The sequence below is a fragment of the Rhinichthys klamathensis genome, unplaced genomic scaffold (genome assembly GCF_029890125.1).
Source record: "Rhinichthys klamathensis goyatoka isolate OS25496 unplaced genomic scaffold, OSU_Roscu_1.1 h1tg000329l_1, whole genome shotgun sequence".
NCBI lineage: Eukaryota > Metazoa > Chordata > Actinopteri > Cypriniformes > Leuciscidae > Rhinichthys > Rhinichthys klamathensis.
The window spans coordinates 1,025,003-1,038,487 of record NW_026606844.1 but is presented as its reverse complement, the minus strand read 5'-3'; the positions used below and the strand labels follow the sequence as shown (position 1 = coordinate 1,038,487).

Below are 13,485 nucleotides of genomic sequence, written 5' to 3'. Positions count from 1 at the left end.
GTTTGTTTATGACAGCCATTATATTATATTATAACTTTATTATTATTAAAAGCTGTCGTGTTATACACCACTTGTAAGTATGACAGGGTTTTGAGATTTAAGAGATTTATTTTTTCTTCAGAAAAATTGACATGTACTGTACCTGATATCCAAATGAATCAATATCGAAACCGATTTGAATCGTTATCGGAATCGAATCGAATTGTGAAATTGATCTGTTTCTCTAAATCTGCTGTTTTGCTGTTTTCTTGGATTTTACCTGTTGTACAGAGTCTCTCCCTGACTATTAGTTCTGACAATCAATCCGGAGGAATATTTTTGGTTTCACTTCTGTTGTCACTCATTCTGTCTTAATTGTTGTTATTTCAAGTATTGCCTATTGTCAAATCATTATAGATGGAGCCTTAATCACAAAACCTTTTATTGAAAAGCAAGAGCATTTCTAGTGTTTCACTTTTTTCCAAAGCGACTCATTGCATTCAAGGTATTCGTTTATAAGTGACATAGGAATTGAACCCAGCGCCATGCTTTCCCAGAGCATAACTGTCCCCATATTGTGGTACTCTTTTCGTTGTTGTGTTATAGAATACTGTTATGGATTATGAATATAATAATTATAATAATAATATTGTCACTCACAAGCTGCACGCGCAAGAAAGAGCTGTCTTAAAAAGTAGGCCTATATTTCGATGTAAGAAACCGCTGCAAACAATGCAGTGCATGAGTGAACTGTCTGAATGAATCAAATAAATCACAAATAATTTCAGACCTTTTTACATCCCTATTGAAAAGTGACATTTGTGTACATTTTCTATTGATCATAACAGAATTAAAGGCTGTTTGCACAGAACGTGATTTTGCATTCAATTGTACCTTTCTATTCTGCTGTTTAGCTATTTATGTTCTTTTCATTATTGCATCACATCTCAAAAGTGTGTCTCGAGACCCTTGTGAGCTTTTAAAAAAAAAAAATCATTCCTGAGGGCTGCGTCTCACGTTTTTAAAAGCAAAAATGTGTTATTTGTGAATGGCCCCATAATTAATCAAATGATGATCAAAGGATTGAGAGCATCATACCAATTGTGTTGTCAAAAATATTTATGGCTTTTTAATGTGTCGTTTCAGGTGTCTGGATCATTTTTTGGCCATGCATAATTTTTTTTTTTTGTGAATTTGGTGCTAAAACAAAAAGCAGAAGTTTTCAACTGAAATATCAGCGGGCATAATTTATTGTTAACAAAATTTCACCAGGGTTTTGTCTCTGCTGTAATATTTTGGAAATCTTTCTCGTCTTTATATTTATCCCAGTGGCTAGCAATGACTAGTTGATCTTTCTCGCTCTCTCTTTGTCTCTCTCTCTCTCTGTGTGAACGGAGGAAGGAACTGGGAGGATTTTTAGGAAGTGCCTTTTAGAGACTTCCTTTTTTTCCTTCCTCCTGCGATGAGACCGAAATGAAAGGTGCGGTGCTCAGATAGATAATATTTCAAATGTATGTGTGTGTGTGTGTGCGTGCGTGTTTTTTATTAAAGTCTGAAAAACCACTTTAGGGAGCATAAAGAGAACAGAATATTGCCGCAGCTCCGGGGCACCGCAGTTTGCTGCTTTTCCACAAGCTGGAAATGAAAGATTACACAAGAAGCACAGAACGTCTTGACGTTACAGGTTAGTCATGATGGAACTGGGAAGTTTCTAATCCCAGGATGTGAGGGATGAGTCTGCAGTTTCCCTGTCTTACAGCTGCTGGTGTGTTCATTCATCACACTGCACTAATGTTAGCTACAGGGTACAGGCCTTACTTGATTTGACATGAGTAAAAACGAGGCACTCTAATCCTAAAACCAACAACAGGGAATCAGACGTGGGTCAGAGGTGGAAAATCACGGCAGACGAGGAAGCACATGGATGCTGAAACAACAAACAATACCATTTGCTTACAAAAACACAGACATACAGACATATGACTGTCAATAACAAAAAAGGCTGTTATGTTTTGGGTATCATGGTATTTCACATTTGTTTGTGAATGATAAACTGCTGCTCTGTTGTTCACATTCATTTATTCTGAACAAGAACATGTTGTAGAGAACAGGGTTAATCTGTTTTCTATCTGAGCAGACAGATGTTCACATGGATGTGTGTCATGGATATAGCTGATGGCCAAAGCTCCTGCTTTCAGACACGTCAATCTGTTCATTCCTATGGACACTTTTATGTCCTAGGGATTGGTTTTTATTAAAACTAACAGATTTTCTTATTATACATACCATCATTCAGTTTGGGGTCGGTAAGATTTTTTTAATGTTTTTGAAAGAAGTCTCTTATGCTCACCAAGGCTGCTTATTTTGTATACAAAAATACAGTAAAAACAGTAATATTGTGAAAAATTATTACAATTTACAATACCGGTAACTGTTTTCTATATTTTCTATTTATTCCTGTGATGGAAAAGTTTAATTCTTATATGCAGATTTGGGGCTTAAGAAACATTTCATATTATCAATGTTGAAAACAGTTGTAGGGCCTACTTAATATTTTCATGGAAACCATGGTTTTTGGGGGGATTCTTTGATGAATAGTAAAGTTTAAAATAACAGTATTTATAATTTTTATCTTTTTAATTAGTCATTGCTAAATAAAAGTAACAATGACACACAAAAAAAATTCTGACCCAAGTGTATAAACTGGTGTAGGAACTTTTCAAATTGCCTGTTATTTTGTTTCCCCCTAGTTCTGGTCCCAGATTTTAACACTTAGAAAATATGAAACTACATCATAATGCATGATTATATTTTAAATACTGGAGGGCATATTTTAGATAAAATATGAGATCCAAAATCAATGTAAATATTACTAGAATGTGTTACATGTACTGTGCAACATTTTTAATCAATTAAATAAATGTTTTTGTTCTTTTGTAAAATTGCAAAAAGTGCGGAAATATTATTTCATTGTATTTAGGTGTGATTTTATTCCAGATCATGTTTAATTGTACTACCTTAAAACCTTGTCATGCATAAAAACCTTTATTGTGTGATTTTGCATGAAATGACAGTTTGAGATTATGCAAGATCTTTGCATAAACATGGGATTGTAGAGATGAAATATGCATATCTACAGCTGTATTCAAAGATTAACGTTCTCTTTCTCTCTCTCTCTCTCTCTCTCTCTCTCTCTCTCTCTCTCTCTCTCTCTCTCTCTCTCTCTCTCTCTCTCTCTCTCTCTCTCTCTCTCTCTCTCTCTTATAGTCTGAGAGGCCTCTGTCTCTTCATTTGAATGCCTCTCACGATGGCTAAGCGGGAAAGCGGCAGCACCAGCCCGGTGGTGCGTCAAATAGACAAGCAGTTCCTGGTGTGCAGCATCTGCCTGGAGCACTACCACAACCCCAAAGTCCTGCCCTGCCTGCATACCTTCTGCGAGAGGTAAACTGACACATCACAATAAAAGTGCCTCGTGGATGAATGATCGAATAGCCTGAATGCGACTTTCAGAAAATGCCCGAGACTGTCTGTGTTCACTTGTGTGGAAGAAATGCGCTCATTACTGGTGGGTTTGGGGGTGTGTCTGTAAAATCACAGCAATCTAGTTGTCTTCAAGATGATCCAGTGTTGGGTAGTACGTAACTACTTTAAAACAAAACAAAACAAAAAACACACTAAATTAACTGCATTTTTAGTAGCATCACAAATAAATTCTCCGGCAAATTGCGAGGTACATCTTAATTTTTTGTTGTTGTAATATTGTATTATAGCCGAGCAAACTGAGGTAATAATGAAACATGCTTGCTGTCCACTCTCTCTCTCTCTTATGAAACGTTTGGGAATTTTATTCATTTTAGTGAATCGGATCATTTGGATAGTTCTGTTGAATGAGGCTCCATCCAGATACCGTTTTTAAGTCTTTAAGTTTAAGTTTTTAAGTTCTGTAGCTATATTTAAAATTATACAAGAATTTTTCTTAAATACATAAAAAAAAAAAATAAACATAATTTCCCAATTGATGGAGGATACATACAATGTCAATTTAATACACTTTTTAATTCTGCCATAGCCTAGCCACACTGAACATTTTATAAAATAATATCATATTTATTACATTTGAATAAAATGAGATTGCATTAAAAACAAACTTGATTTCTGAATTGCCAGAGTATCAATTTATTACACATAAAAAAAAAAAAAACTACCACAGTTCAATTAAAGCTGCAGTCTTTAACTTTTTTGTGTTCAATATTTACAAAATGTATATAATAAACAAATACATTATGAATCCATTTTCCAAACAGTGTTTTTGTCTTATCCTGAATCACTACGGTACACCTATAATAAGTGTTTATATTCATACTATTTTAGACTGGTTCGGGTCGTACCACAGTACCCGCTTGACTCGTCATAGATATAAACAGAGAGAAGTAGCTCCGGCTACAATGTTCTTCCGCAAGACGCATGCAGTTCTGTTTATTAACCGCTAGAGCACCAAAAGTCACGGACTGCAGCTTTAAATAATAATAATAACTTTTTTAAATGATTATTTCTGGATTGTCCAAGTACACATATACATGTCATAATATTTTTTTTAAGTCCCACAACAGTCTAGCCACATTGAAAATTTTACAAAATAATATTTATTAAATTTAAAAGCAGTACTAAAATATTAAACAAACTTTATTTCTGAATTGCCAAAGTACACATTCAACGTCAATTTAATACTTTTGTTAATCCTGCCACAGTATATAGCAACTTTGAAAGCTTGCAAACTGCATTTAAAATTAAGTTTATTATTGAATTTAATATAGTAAATTATTTAACAATCTAATTTAGGCAAACTTTAAATAGTTGTGAAAGACATGCACTGCCTTCACCTCACAGTGATTGGCTGCCGCCCATTGTTTTTCACCACTCATTTGCATAAAGTTTAAGATTTCCCAAGATTTCAACACTCCCGCCACTCTGTTGTAAACCGCACACTTCTCTGTGCAGGACAGGTCTGCCGCTCAGCTCCTATAGAGAATGAATTGAAATACCCCACTCAGATCCACAGTGCCAGTGAACATGTACAGTTTGACTTAATGCTCTTCCTGGGCTTCCAGAATTGTAAGAGAGCAATGACCCAGATGCTGGATTTTGGTTTAGAATGGCTGTCGTATGACATCATGTTTAGAAACCGCCCTGTAAAGCAAAGACAGAGATGACCAAATTCCCTCTGCCGTCACTGGCCTGGAATGTGAGCCTCAGATTGTATAAACGGATCATATGTCCTCACATGACTCTTAACTACTCTTATTTTCTATCATCCTGTCAAAATATTTACTACCGAGATTTAATGAGACTGAAAAAATACAGACCACTATTAATCACGTCTTGGGTTATATCTTCTTCTACAATCCACGTGATGTGGAGGGAAATCTTTACAGCTTGCTTTTATGTCTTGCACTGTGTTTTCATCACAGATGCCTCCAGAACTACATCCCCCCTCAGTCCTTGACCCTGTCCTGCCCAGTGTGCAGACAGACCTCCATCCTGCCAGAAAAGGGTGTTGCTGCACTGCAGAACAATTTCTTCATAACTAATCTGATGGAGGTGTTGCAGAGGGAGCAGGACTGCACCCGTCCCGAGGCCTCCAGTGGGCTGGACTCAGCCGGTGCTGCTACATATGCCCCACCCCTGTCCTGCCCCAACCACGAGGGCAAGGTAAGCACCCACACATACTGACAGGCCAGTACAGATGGGAGTAGTGCAGTGGCCTCCTACTATGAACTAAATGCACATACTTCGCTGCTGATAGGAAAAATATATACATTTGAACAAGTAGATGGTACAAGTATTGGGACATTTGCAGCCTTTAAGTTGTAATTATTATAATTTGTAGTTATGTCCTTATGATTACATCAACCTAATTCTTATTTACTAGAAGTGCTATTTTGGTATTATTTATATACTGTTATAGAATGTATTAATAATTTGAATTTTAAAATATTAATTAGAATTTTTCATTTTATATATATATAGTATTATTATTATTATTATTTCAGCTTTATTTTACCAAATTAAATTATTATATTTAATTATTAATCATTTAATTATTATACCAACAATAGATGCATTTTATTTATTTCTGTAAGTTGTTTTAATCTATGTACCATTTTGATATTTTCAGTTTTCTTTTTAATTTTAGTTTAAATTGAATAATTTTGTTATATGTGCTTTTGTAATTTTTATTGTTTTAAATATATATTTCTATTTAAGTGTAATTACATTTTATTTTAGTTTTAGTCATTTTAGTACTTCAACTTAAACCTATTTATTTCAGATAGGTGTCAATGCAATATTTCTAATTCAAATTTGCAAAGTTTTTTAAATGTAAGCTTTATAATCTGATATTTATATTTTATTTTATTTCAGCTAATATTTATATAATTTATTTTTTATTTCAGTCTTTTCCCATCAGTCTTCAGCATTTCAATGAGTTTTTGCCGCCCTCTGCAGGTCATGGAGTTTTACTGCGAGTCTTGTGAAACGGCCATGTGTTTGGAGTGCACAGAGGGAGAGCACAGAGAACATGTGACCGTTCCACTGCGGGATGTTCTGGAGCAGCACAAAGGCGCGCTGAAGAACCAGCTGGATGCAATTCGCAACAGGTTCACGCAGCCAGAAATAATATTAAGCTCGCCGTTAACCCGTTCTTTATACAATATAGTCACACTATGACCTCCTTATGGAAAGTTAGGCTGAACATTGTCCTCATTCTGCATCTGCAGGCTTCCTCAGCTGACTGTAGCTATAGAGCTGGTAAATGAGATCTCCAGGCAGCTCACAGACAGGAAGAATGAGGCAGTGAGCGAGATCAGCAATACATTCGAGGAACTAGAGAAAGCACTGACCCAGCGCAAGACTGCCCTCATCACTGACCTGGAGAACATCTGCAGCACCAAGCAGAAGGTGAAAAGCTTACTCCTCAAAAGCATAGTTCACCCAAAAGTTTTAATTCTGCCATTATTTACTCACCCTCACATAATTTCAAACCCATATGCTATTATGTGAATGAATAATTGTAATTATATGGATTGTTGCTGCAGGTGCTGCAGACCCAACTCACTGCATTACTGCAAGGGAAGGAGAACATCCAGAGCAATTGCAGCTTCACAGAGCAGGCACTGAACCACGGCAGCCCCACTGAGGTGCTCCTGGTGCAGAAGCAGATGGGAGAGCGGATGGGCGTTCTCGCCCGCCACGCTTTCCCTGAGCAGCCCCATGAGAACGGACACCTGGACTGTCAGGTGGAGACAGAGGGGCTGCGTCGCTCCATACAGAACCTGGGAGTCCTGCTCACCACCAGCGCTGTGGGCCACACCAGCGTGGCTACTGGAGAGGGTCTCAGACATGCTGTTGTCGGGCAAAACACCACTGTTACAGTGACCACAAAGGTTAGTAGCGTCAATCTTGTGTTTGAGTTCTATTTATAAGCATTCTGTAACTTGAAAAACCAAGCGGGTCTGCTGTTGTGTCCAATATAATTTACACTGCTCCATTGTTCAAGTCTGTATTACATTGTGATAGATTCATAAATCAGTCAGTGTTGTAATATATTTCATTTGTGAATAAGACACTTATGTAATTAGTCTTAATTAGAATTGCAGTGATAAAAGTTCTGTCTGATACATAAATAATCGATAATGAATTAAACAATATTATAATACATTTAAAATGAATGATGGAAATACAAACAATAACATTACAAGAAATTAAAATATAAACTAAAAAATTAAGTAATCGTTATAAAGTAATGCTTTTTTATTTCATTTAAGAGTTTATTTATTGTAAAAAAAAAAAATTATAATTTATTTTAAATGTATTAAATAATTATTTATTTATTATTGACAAATTGTTTATTATTTAAATATTATTAAAAAATAAGATATCTTTATGAAATTAATAAATCATAATATCTCAATATAATATTTGAAATAATAATTTAACAATAAATTCAAAAAATAAAATATGTAAATTACTTTATATATACATATATCAATTATAATTATTTTCGCAATTAAAAGAATGATGTATATTTTATTAAAATATTATTAATGTCTAATCTCTAATATCTGCCAAAATTAAATCAGTTCAGTTCAAATTTAAATACATATTGTTTCAAAGCAGCTTTACAGAAAATGCATGTTGTTGTAGGTTTGATCTAATAAAATGAGCAAAGCTCAAACCACATGTTGTTTCAGAGGGAAAGTCCTAATACATGCTGTAGGTCGTACTTCGTAGCATAAGTCTTCAACTGCCTTCCCTAGGACAAAGACGGTGAGCTAGTAAAGACTGGAAATGCTGCACTGAGGGCTCAGATCTGCGGTCCAGATGCAACCGTCACCCAAACAGACATAACAGACAACAAGAACGGCACCTACGAGATCGGCTACACACTCCGCTCAGAGGGCGAGTTCTCCTTCTCCGTCCTGCTCTACGGGCAGCCTGTGAGGGGCAGCCCCTTTCGCCTGCGAGCCATTAAACTCTGCGACGCCCCGCAGTCGCCCGACGACGTGAAGAGGCGCGTGAAGTCTCCCGGAGCAGGTGGAGGGGCTGGAGGACATGTGCGCCAGAAGGCGGTGCGCAGACCTTCAAGTATGTACAGTACGACGAAGAAGAAGGAGAATCCCATAGAGGATGAACTCATCTTTAGAGTGGGTGAGTTAAGAATAGGGTGTTTTATTTGACATCTTTACATCAGATTGTATTCTGAAATCCAATAATACATATTTAAGATACATTTCAGATGGTAAATATACTTTAAAAGTACAGTTTGTAATACATTTTGGTATGTGAAGGTTTAAACTAAATATATTTCAAATTGGGAATTTTTTTATTTATTTTGTACTAAATGAGATTTCAGCCATGGAAATGTATATAATCTTAAAAGTCATGGAATTTTCAATTTCACAGGAATTGCTTAGCAAATTGTTACGAACGAAAAATACTTGCACTGTAAATCTACGGAGCCCCTAAAGGGACATGGTAAAGGAAAAAGTTAATCTGTTAAAGGACAACTCCGGCGCAAAATGAACCTCGGGTGTAATAACACATTGGTACAGACTAAATCGTTCCCTGAGATTTGTTTTCATGATAATCGAATATAAAGAGTTTTATCTCTAAAAACAGTTAAGCTTATAACGCTAGTATATTGGGCATCGAGTAAGCAAAAAGAGATCGCTAGTTAATACCATTAACAAGGCTCAAATTAGCCCCACACTCACACGGCAGCATAATGAGTGTCCTTACATGCAAATCGAAGCATTGAGAACTTTGTAAGTGTATAGACAGTTTAATAAGAAGATACTTTACACAGACAGTACAGTTAGCGCATACAGACAGCAGCCATCTTGGAAAGCAGCCTCGATCAATCGAACCACGAAGGTGAGCGAACAGTACGTGTAGATATTGAAGATAAGATAAATTATATTTATTTTTTTATTTTCTCTGTTGCGTTCAGTGCTTCTCTTATGCGCTCAGTGCTTTCTTCCGGAAACAACGGACCATATGAGATTCCAAGTCACAGTTCAGCTCACGTATCACCGTGTTCGTGGTTTGACTGATCGAGGCTGTTTTCCTGTTTTCACCGGAAGATGGCTGCTGTCTGTATGCGCTAACTGTACTGTCTGTGTAAAGTATCTTCTTATTAAACTGTCTATACACGTACAAAGTTATCGATGCTTCGGTTTGCATGTAAGGACACTCATTACGCTGCCGTGTGAGTGTGGGGCTAATTTGAGCCTTGTTAATGGTATTAACTAGCGATCTCTTTTTGCTTACTCGATGCCCAATATACTAGCGTTATAAGCTTAACTGTTTTTAGAGATAAAACTCTTTACATTCGATTATCATGAAAACAAATCTCAGGGAACAATTTTGTCTGTACCAATGTGTTATTACACCCGAGGTTCATTTTGCACCGGAGTTGTCCTTTAAGATGAAAAGGTCATTTCTGCATTGTGCTTTATTGTTGGCCTGCGTCAGAATGTGTCAGCTCAGCTCTTATTTGATGTGACAGGGACGCGGGGGCGAGAGCGGGGGGAGTTCTCCAACCTGCAGGGCATCTCTACCACCAGCAACGGACGAATCGTAGTAGCCGACAGCAACAACCAGTGCATACAGGTAACACTAAGCAGCCTGTCGGACACCTTTAAAGGAGTAGGTCACTTTCAAATAAAAATTTCCTGATAACTTACTCACCCCCATGTCATTTAAGATGTCCATGTCTTTTTTTCTTCAGTCGAAAAGAAATTGAAAAAGACATTCCAGGATTTTTCTCCATATAATGGAGTTCATTGGCAACCAACGGTTTGAAGGTTCAAATGTCAGTCTCAATGCAGCTTCAAAGGCTCCGTGTCTATCCCAGCCTAGAAATAAGGGTCTTATCTAGCGAAACAATCGGTCATTTTCTAAGAATAAAACAAATTATATATTTTTTAACCACAAATGCCCGTCTTGTACTATCTCTGAGATGCGCCATGTTGATTTCGTCATCACGTTGGAAAGGTCACTCGGACGTAGTCGGAAGTACCGACCCAGTGTTTACAAGTTTGGAGTAGGAGGACCGTTCAAAGTTATTGTATGTTGAATGACACAAATTTATATGTATTTGTGTCAGTTTATTGTTTAAAATGGTCCTTACGTGTGCATATCCTGGATGTTTAACGATGTCACGCGTGACCTTTCCAACGTAATGACGTAATGCGAGGCGCATCTCAGAGATGGTACAAGACGGGCATTTGTGGTTAAAAAGTATATAATTTTTTTTTTTTTTTTAGAAAATGACCCTCTAGATAAGACCCTTATTTCTCGGCTGGGATCGTGTCGAGCCTTTGAAGCTGCATTGAGACTCACATTTGGACCTTCAAACCGTTGGTTGCCATTGAAGTCCATTATATGGAGAAAAATCCTGGGATGTTTTCCTCAAAAACCTTCATTTCTTTTCGACTGAAGAAAGAAAGACATGGACATCTTGGATGACATGGGGGTGAGTAAATTATCAGGAAATTTTGATTTGAAAGTGAACTAATCCTTTAACTAGTAAATATATGAATAAATGTGGACTGTGTAGCCGAAATCACCTTTGGTGTATTCTGTAATCATATAGGTGTTCTCCAATGAGGGTCAATTCAAATTGAAGTTCGGGGTCAGAGGTCGCTCCCCTGGCCAGCTCCAGCGCCCCACTGGTGTTGCAGTTGACATGAATGGCGACATTATTGTGGCCGACTATGACAACAGATGGCTCAACATCTTCTCCCCAGACGGCAAGTTTAAGGTAAGTTGCATTTCTTTTATGATTGCAGTTTTAATTGTTAAAAAATTATTAATATAGAAAAGCATTAAATACATTAAACATAAAATGCATTAAAATTATAATAAAATACTGTAATTCATTAATAACTTTTTGAAATTATAAAATAAAACATTATTCTAGAAATGATAGAAAATACATTTTTGGATTTTAAAATTTCATATAATTTAACAATAAAATAAAATATAAACTGTGATTTCGTTCATCATAGTTTTTGAACATTAAAAACGTACAATACCAAAAAACCCATGTATTTTACACACATTCTAGACATGCCCTCCTCATTAAAGGGGTCCTATTATGCTTTTCCACTTTTTAAACTTTAGTTAGTGTGTGATGTTGCTGTTTGAGAAAAAAGATCTGCAAGGTTACAAAGCTCAACGTCCACTCCAAAGGGAGATATTTTATTTAACAGAATTCACTTTCCAAGAACTACAATGAACGACTCGTTTGGACTACAATGTGATTTTTCCTGGATCTTATGAAGTCGCAATGTTACTCATTTAAATAATACGCAAAAAGGGGACGAGGCGTGGTTGAGCTGCGCTAGAGAAGACAGTGTTGTGTCAAAGAGACACAGTTTTGTGTCCAAAGCTCATTTGTTTAGAGTGGTTAACTTATTTTAAACTCTGTTCCTGAACATTATAACCCCATCGTGTATCTGTGTGCTACACATTTTATGGAGAACAGCTTGATTTCTGTTGCGTTTGTCAAATCAAGTCAAGTCACATTTATTTATATAGCGCTTTTTACAATACAGATTGTTTCAAAGCAGCTTTACAGGGATAACAGGAAAATAATGCAAAAAAGTTTGTTTCCAGAAGAAAATAGCGTCACAGTCCAACTTAAGTTCAGTAATTTTTGTTTTAAAAAAAGTTATTAATTTAGTTCATATATATATATATATATATATATATATATATATATAGCCGCTCTGGAGTAAACCGTGATGTCATCATCCAGCTCAGTTCAGTTCTTGTATAATAGTATCAATGCAGGCAGATCAATATTATTATTGAATATTATATTAAATTAAATGTTAATTTTAATGTCACCAACTAAGCAAGCTAAGCCATTGGCAACAAAGGTGGAAAAACGTGACAGTGGCAAGATCAGGATCAGGTGGCAGAATGGAGAAAAAAAAAAAACTTGGGAGAACCCAGGCTCAGTCGGGGGGCAGTTCTCCTCTGACAAATGAACGGACAGTGTATGATTATGATTCAGGCAGCATATAGGTCAGAAGTCAGATTGGATTGGAGCAATCAGAATATTATCCAATTCCATCTGGTTGAAGATCGGAGTCACGCCGGTGTGGAGACGGGTTTGTTGAGGATCAGTGCCGATGGCTGTTGTGTAAATGAGGCCTTCACAGGGGAGAGTCTAGTTGACACAATCTCTGCTGACACTTCAGGGATGCGTTTTGTAAGCACTTGTTTTTGTAAGACTGTTCACTGCTCCTTAGGAAAATTAGCCATGGTTTTGTGATCGATTACTGTTTTTATTACTCTTGTTTGTTAACATTGTCAGGGTCTGAATCGCGCTCAAATTGGTTTGAAATTGACGCCATCCGTAACATTTACACTAGAGCAGAACTCGCAGTTATGGAGGGGCGGGACATTTCTTGAACATGCGCTAAGCAGTGCCAATCACAACACACTGGGCCAGCTAACCAATCACAGCACATTTCATATTTTGCAAGGAGGGGCTTCATCAAAATTGGCGTGTTTGAGCCAGACTGGGGAGAGAGGTGCTGTAATAATGTAAAATATGTGAAAAATAAAGCGTTTTTTCAATAATCAAGCATGAAAGTATATTCTAGTACACCACAAAAACAACAAGACTTCGTAAAGGGGCATAATAGGACCTTCTTTAACATATGTGATTATGGGGAAAATCTAAAGTGACAAGAATAAGCATATGATTAAATAGAAAAATTATTAACCCACTGATGGTCTTCAAAATAAAGTCACACTCGTGGTCTTCGGGGTCTATTGGACCCCAGACAACAACATTTAATTTTGTAACCGAACAATATATTTTTTTTTTAACAAATATAATTTTACTCTGTTTATTAATGTTTTTACTCAACATTTGTGCAGTTTTTGGAGAATTTATGATTTTTTTTAAATTTCTATAAATAAATAAAT

General features: G+C 36.4%; 1 protein-coding gene across 2 annotated transcripts in view; it reads left to right on the top strand.

The window, feature by feature from the left end:
- trim3a (tripartite motif containing 3a) overlaps positions 1–13,485 on the top strand; it is a 29,666-nt gene that overhangs the window by 11,261 nt on the left and 4,920 nt on the right. For both annotated transcript variants that reach the window (XM_056271970.1, XM_056271969.1), the window contains exons 2-9: positions 3,247–3,420; positions 5,448–5,688; positions 6,484–6,635; positions 6,756–6,936; positions 7,074–7,421; positions 8,295–8,685; positions 10,046–10,149; positions 11,135–11,302. In XM_056271970.1, the coding sequence (XP_056127945.1) occupies positions 3,275–3,420; positions 5,448–5,688; positions 6,484–6,635; positions 6,756–6,936; positions 7,074–7,421; positions 8,295–8,685; positions 10,046–10,149; positions 11,135–11,302 (1,731 nt within the window). In that variant the 5' untranslated portion in view covers positions 3,247–3,274. The remainder of the gene's footprint in view (positions 1–3,246; positions 3,421–5,447; positions 5,689–6,483; positions 6,636–6,755; positions 6,937–7,073; positions 7,422–8,294; positions 8,686–10,045; positions 10,150–11,134; positions 11,303–13,485) is intronic.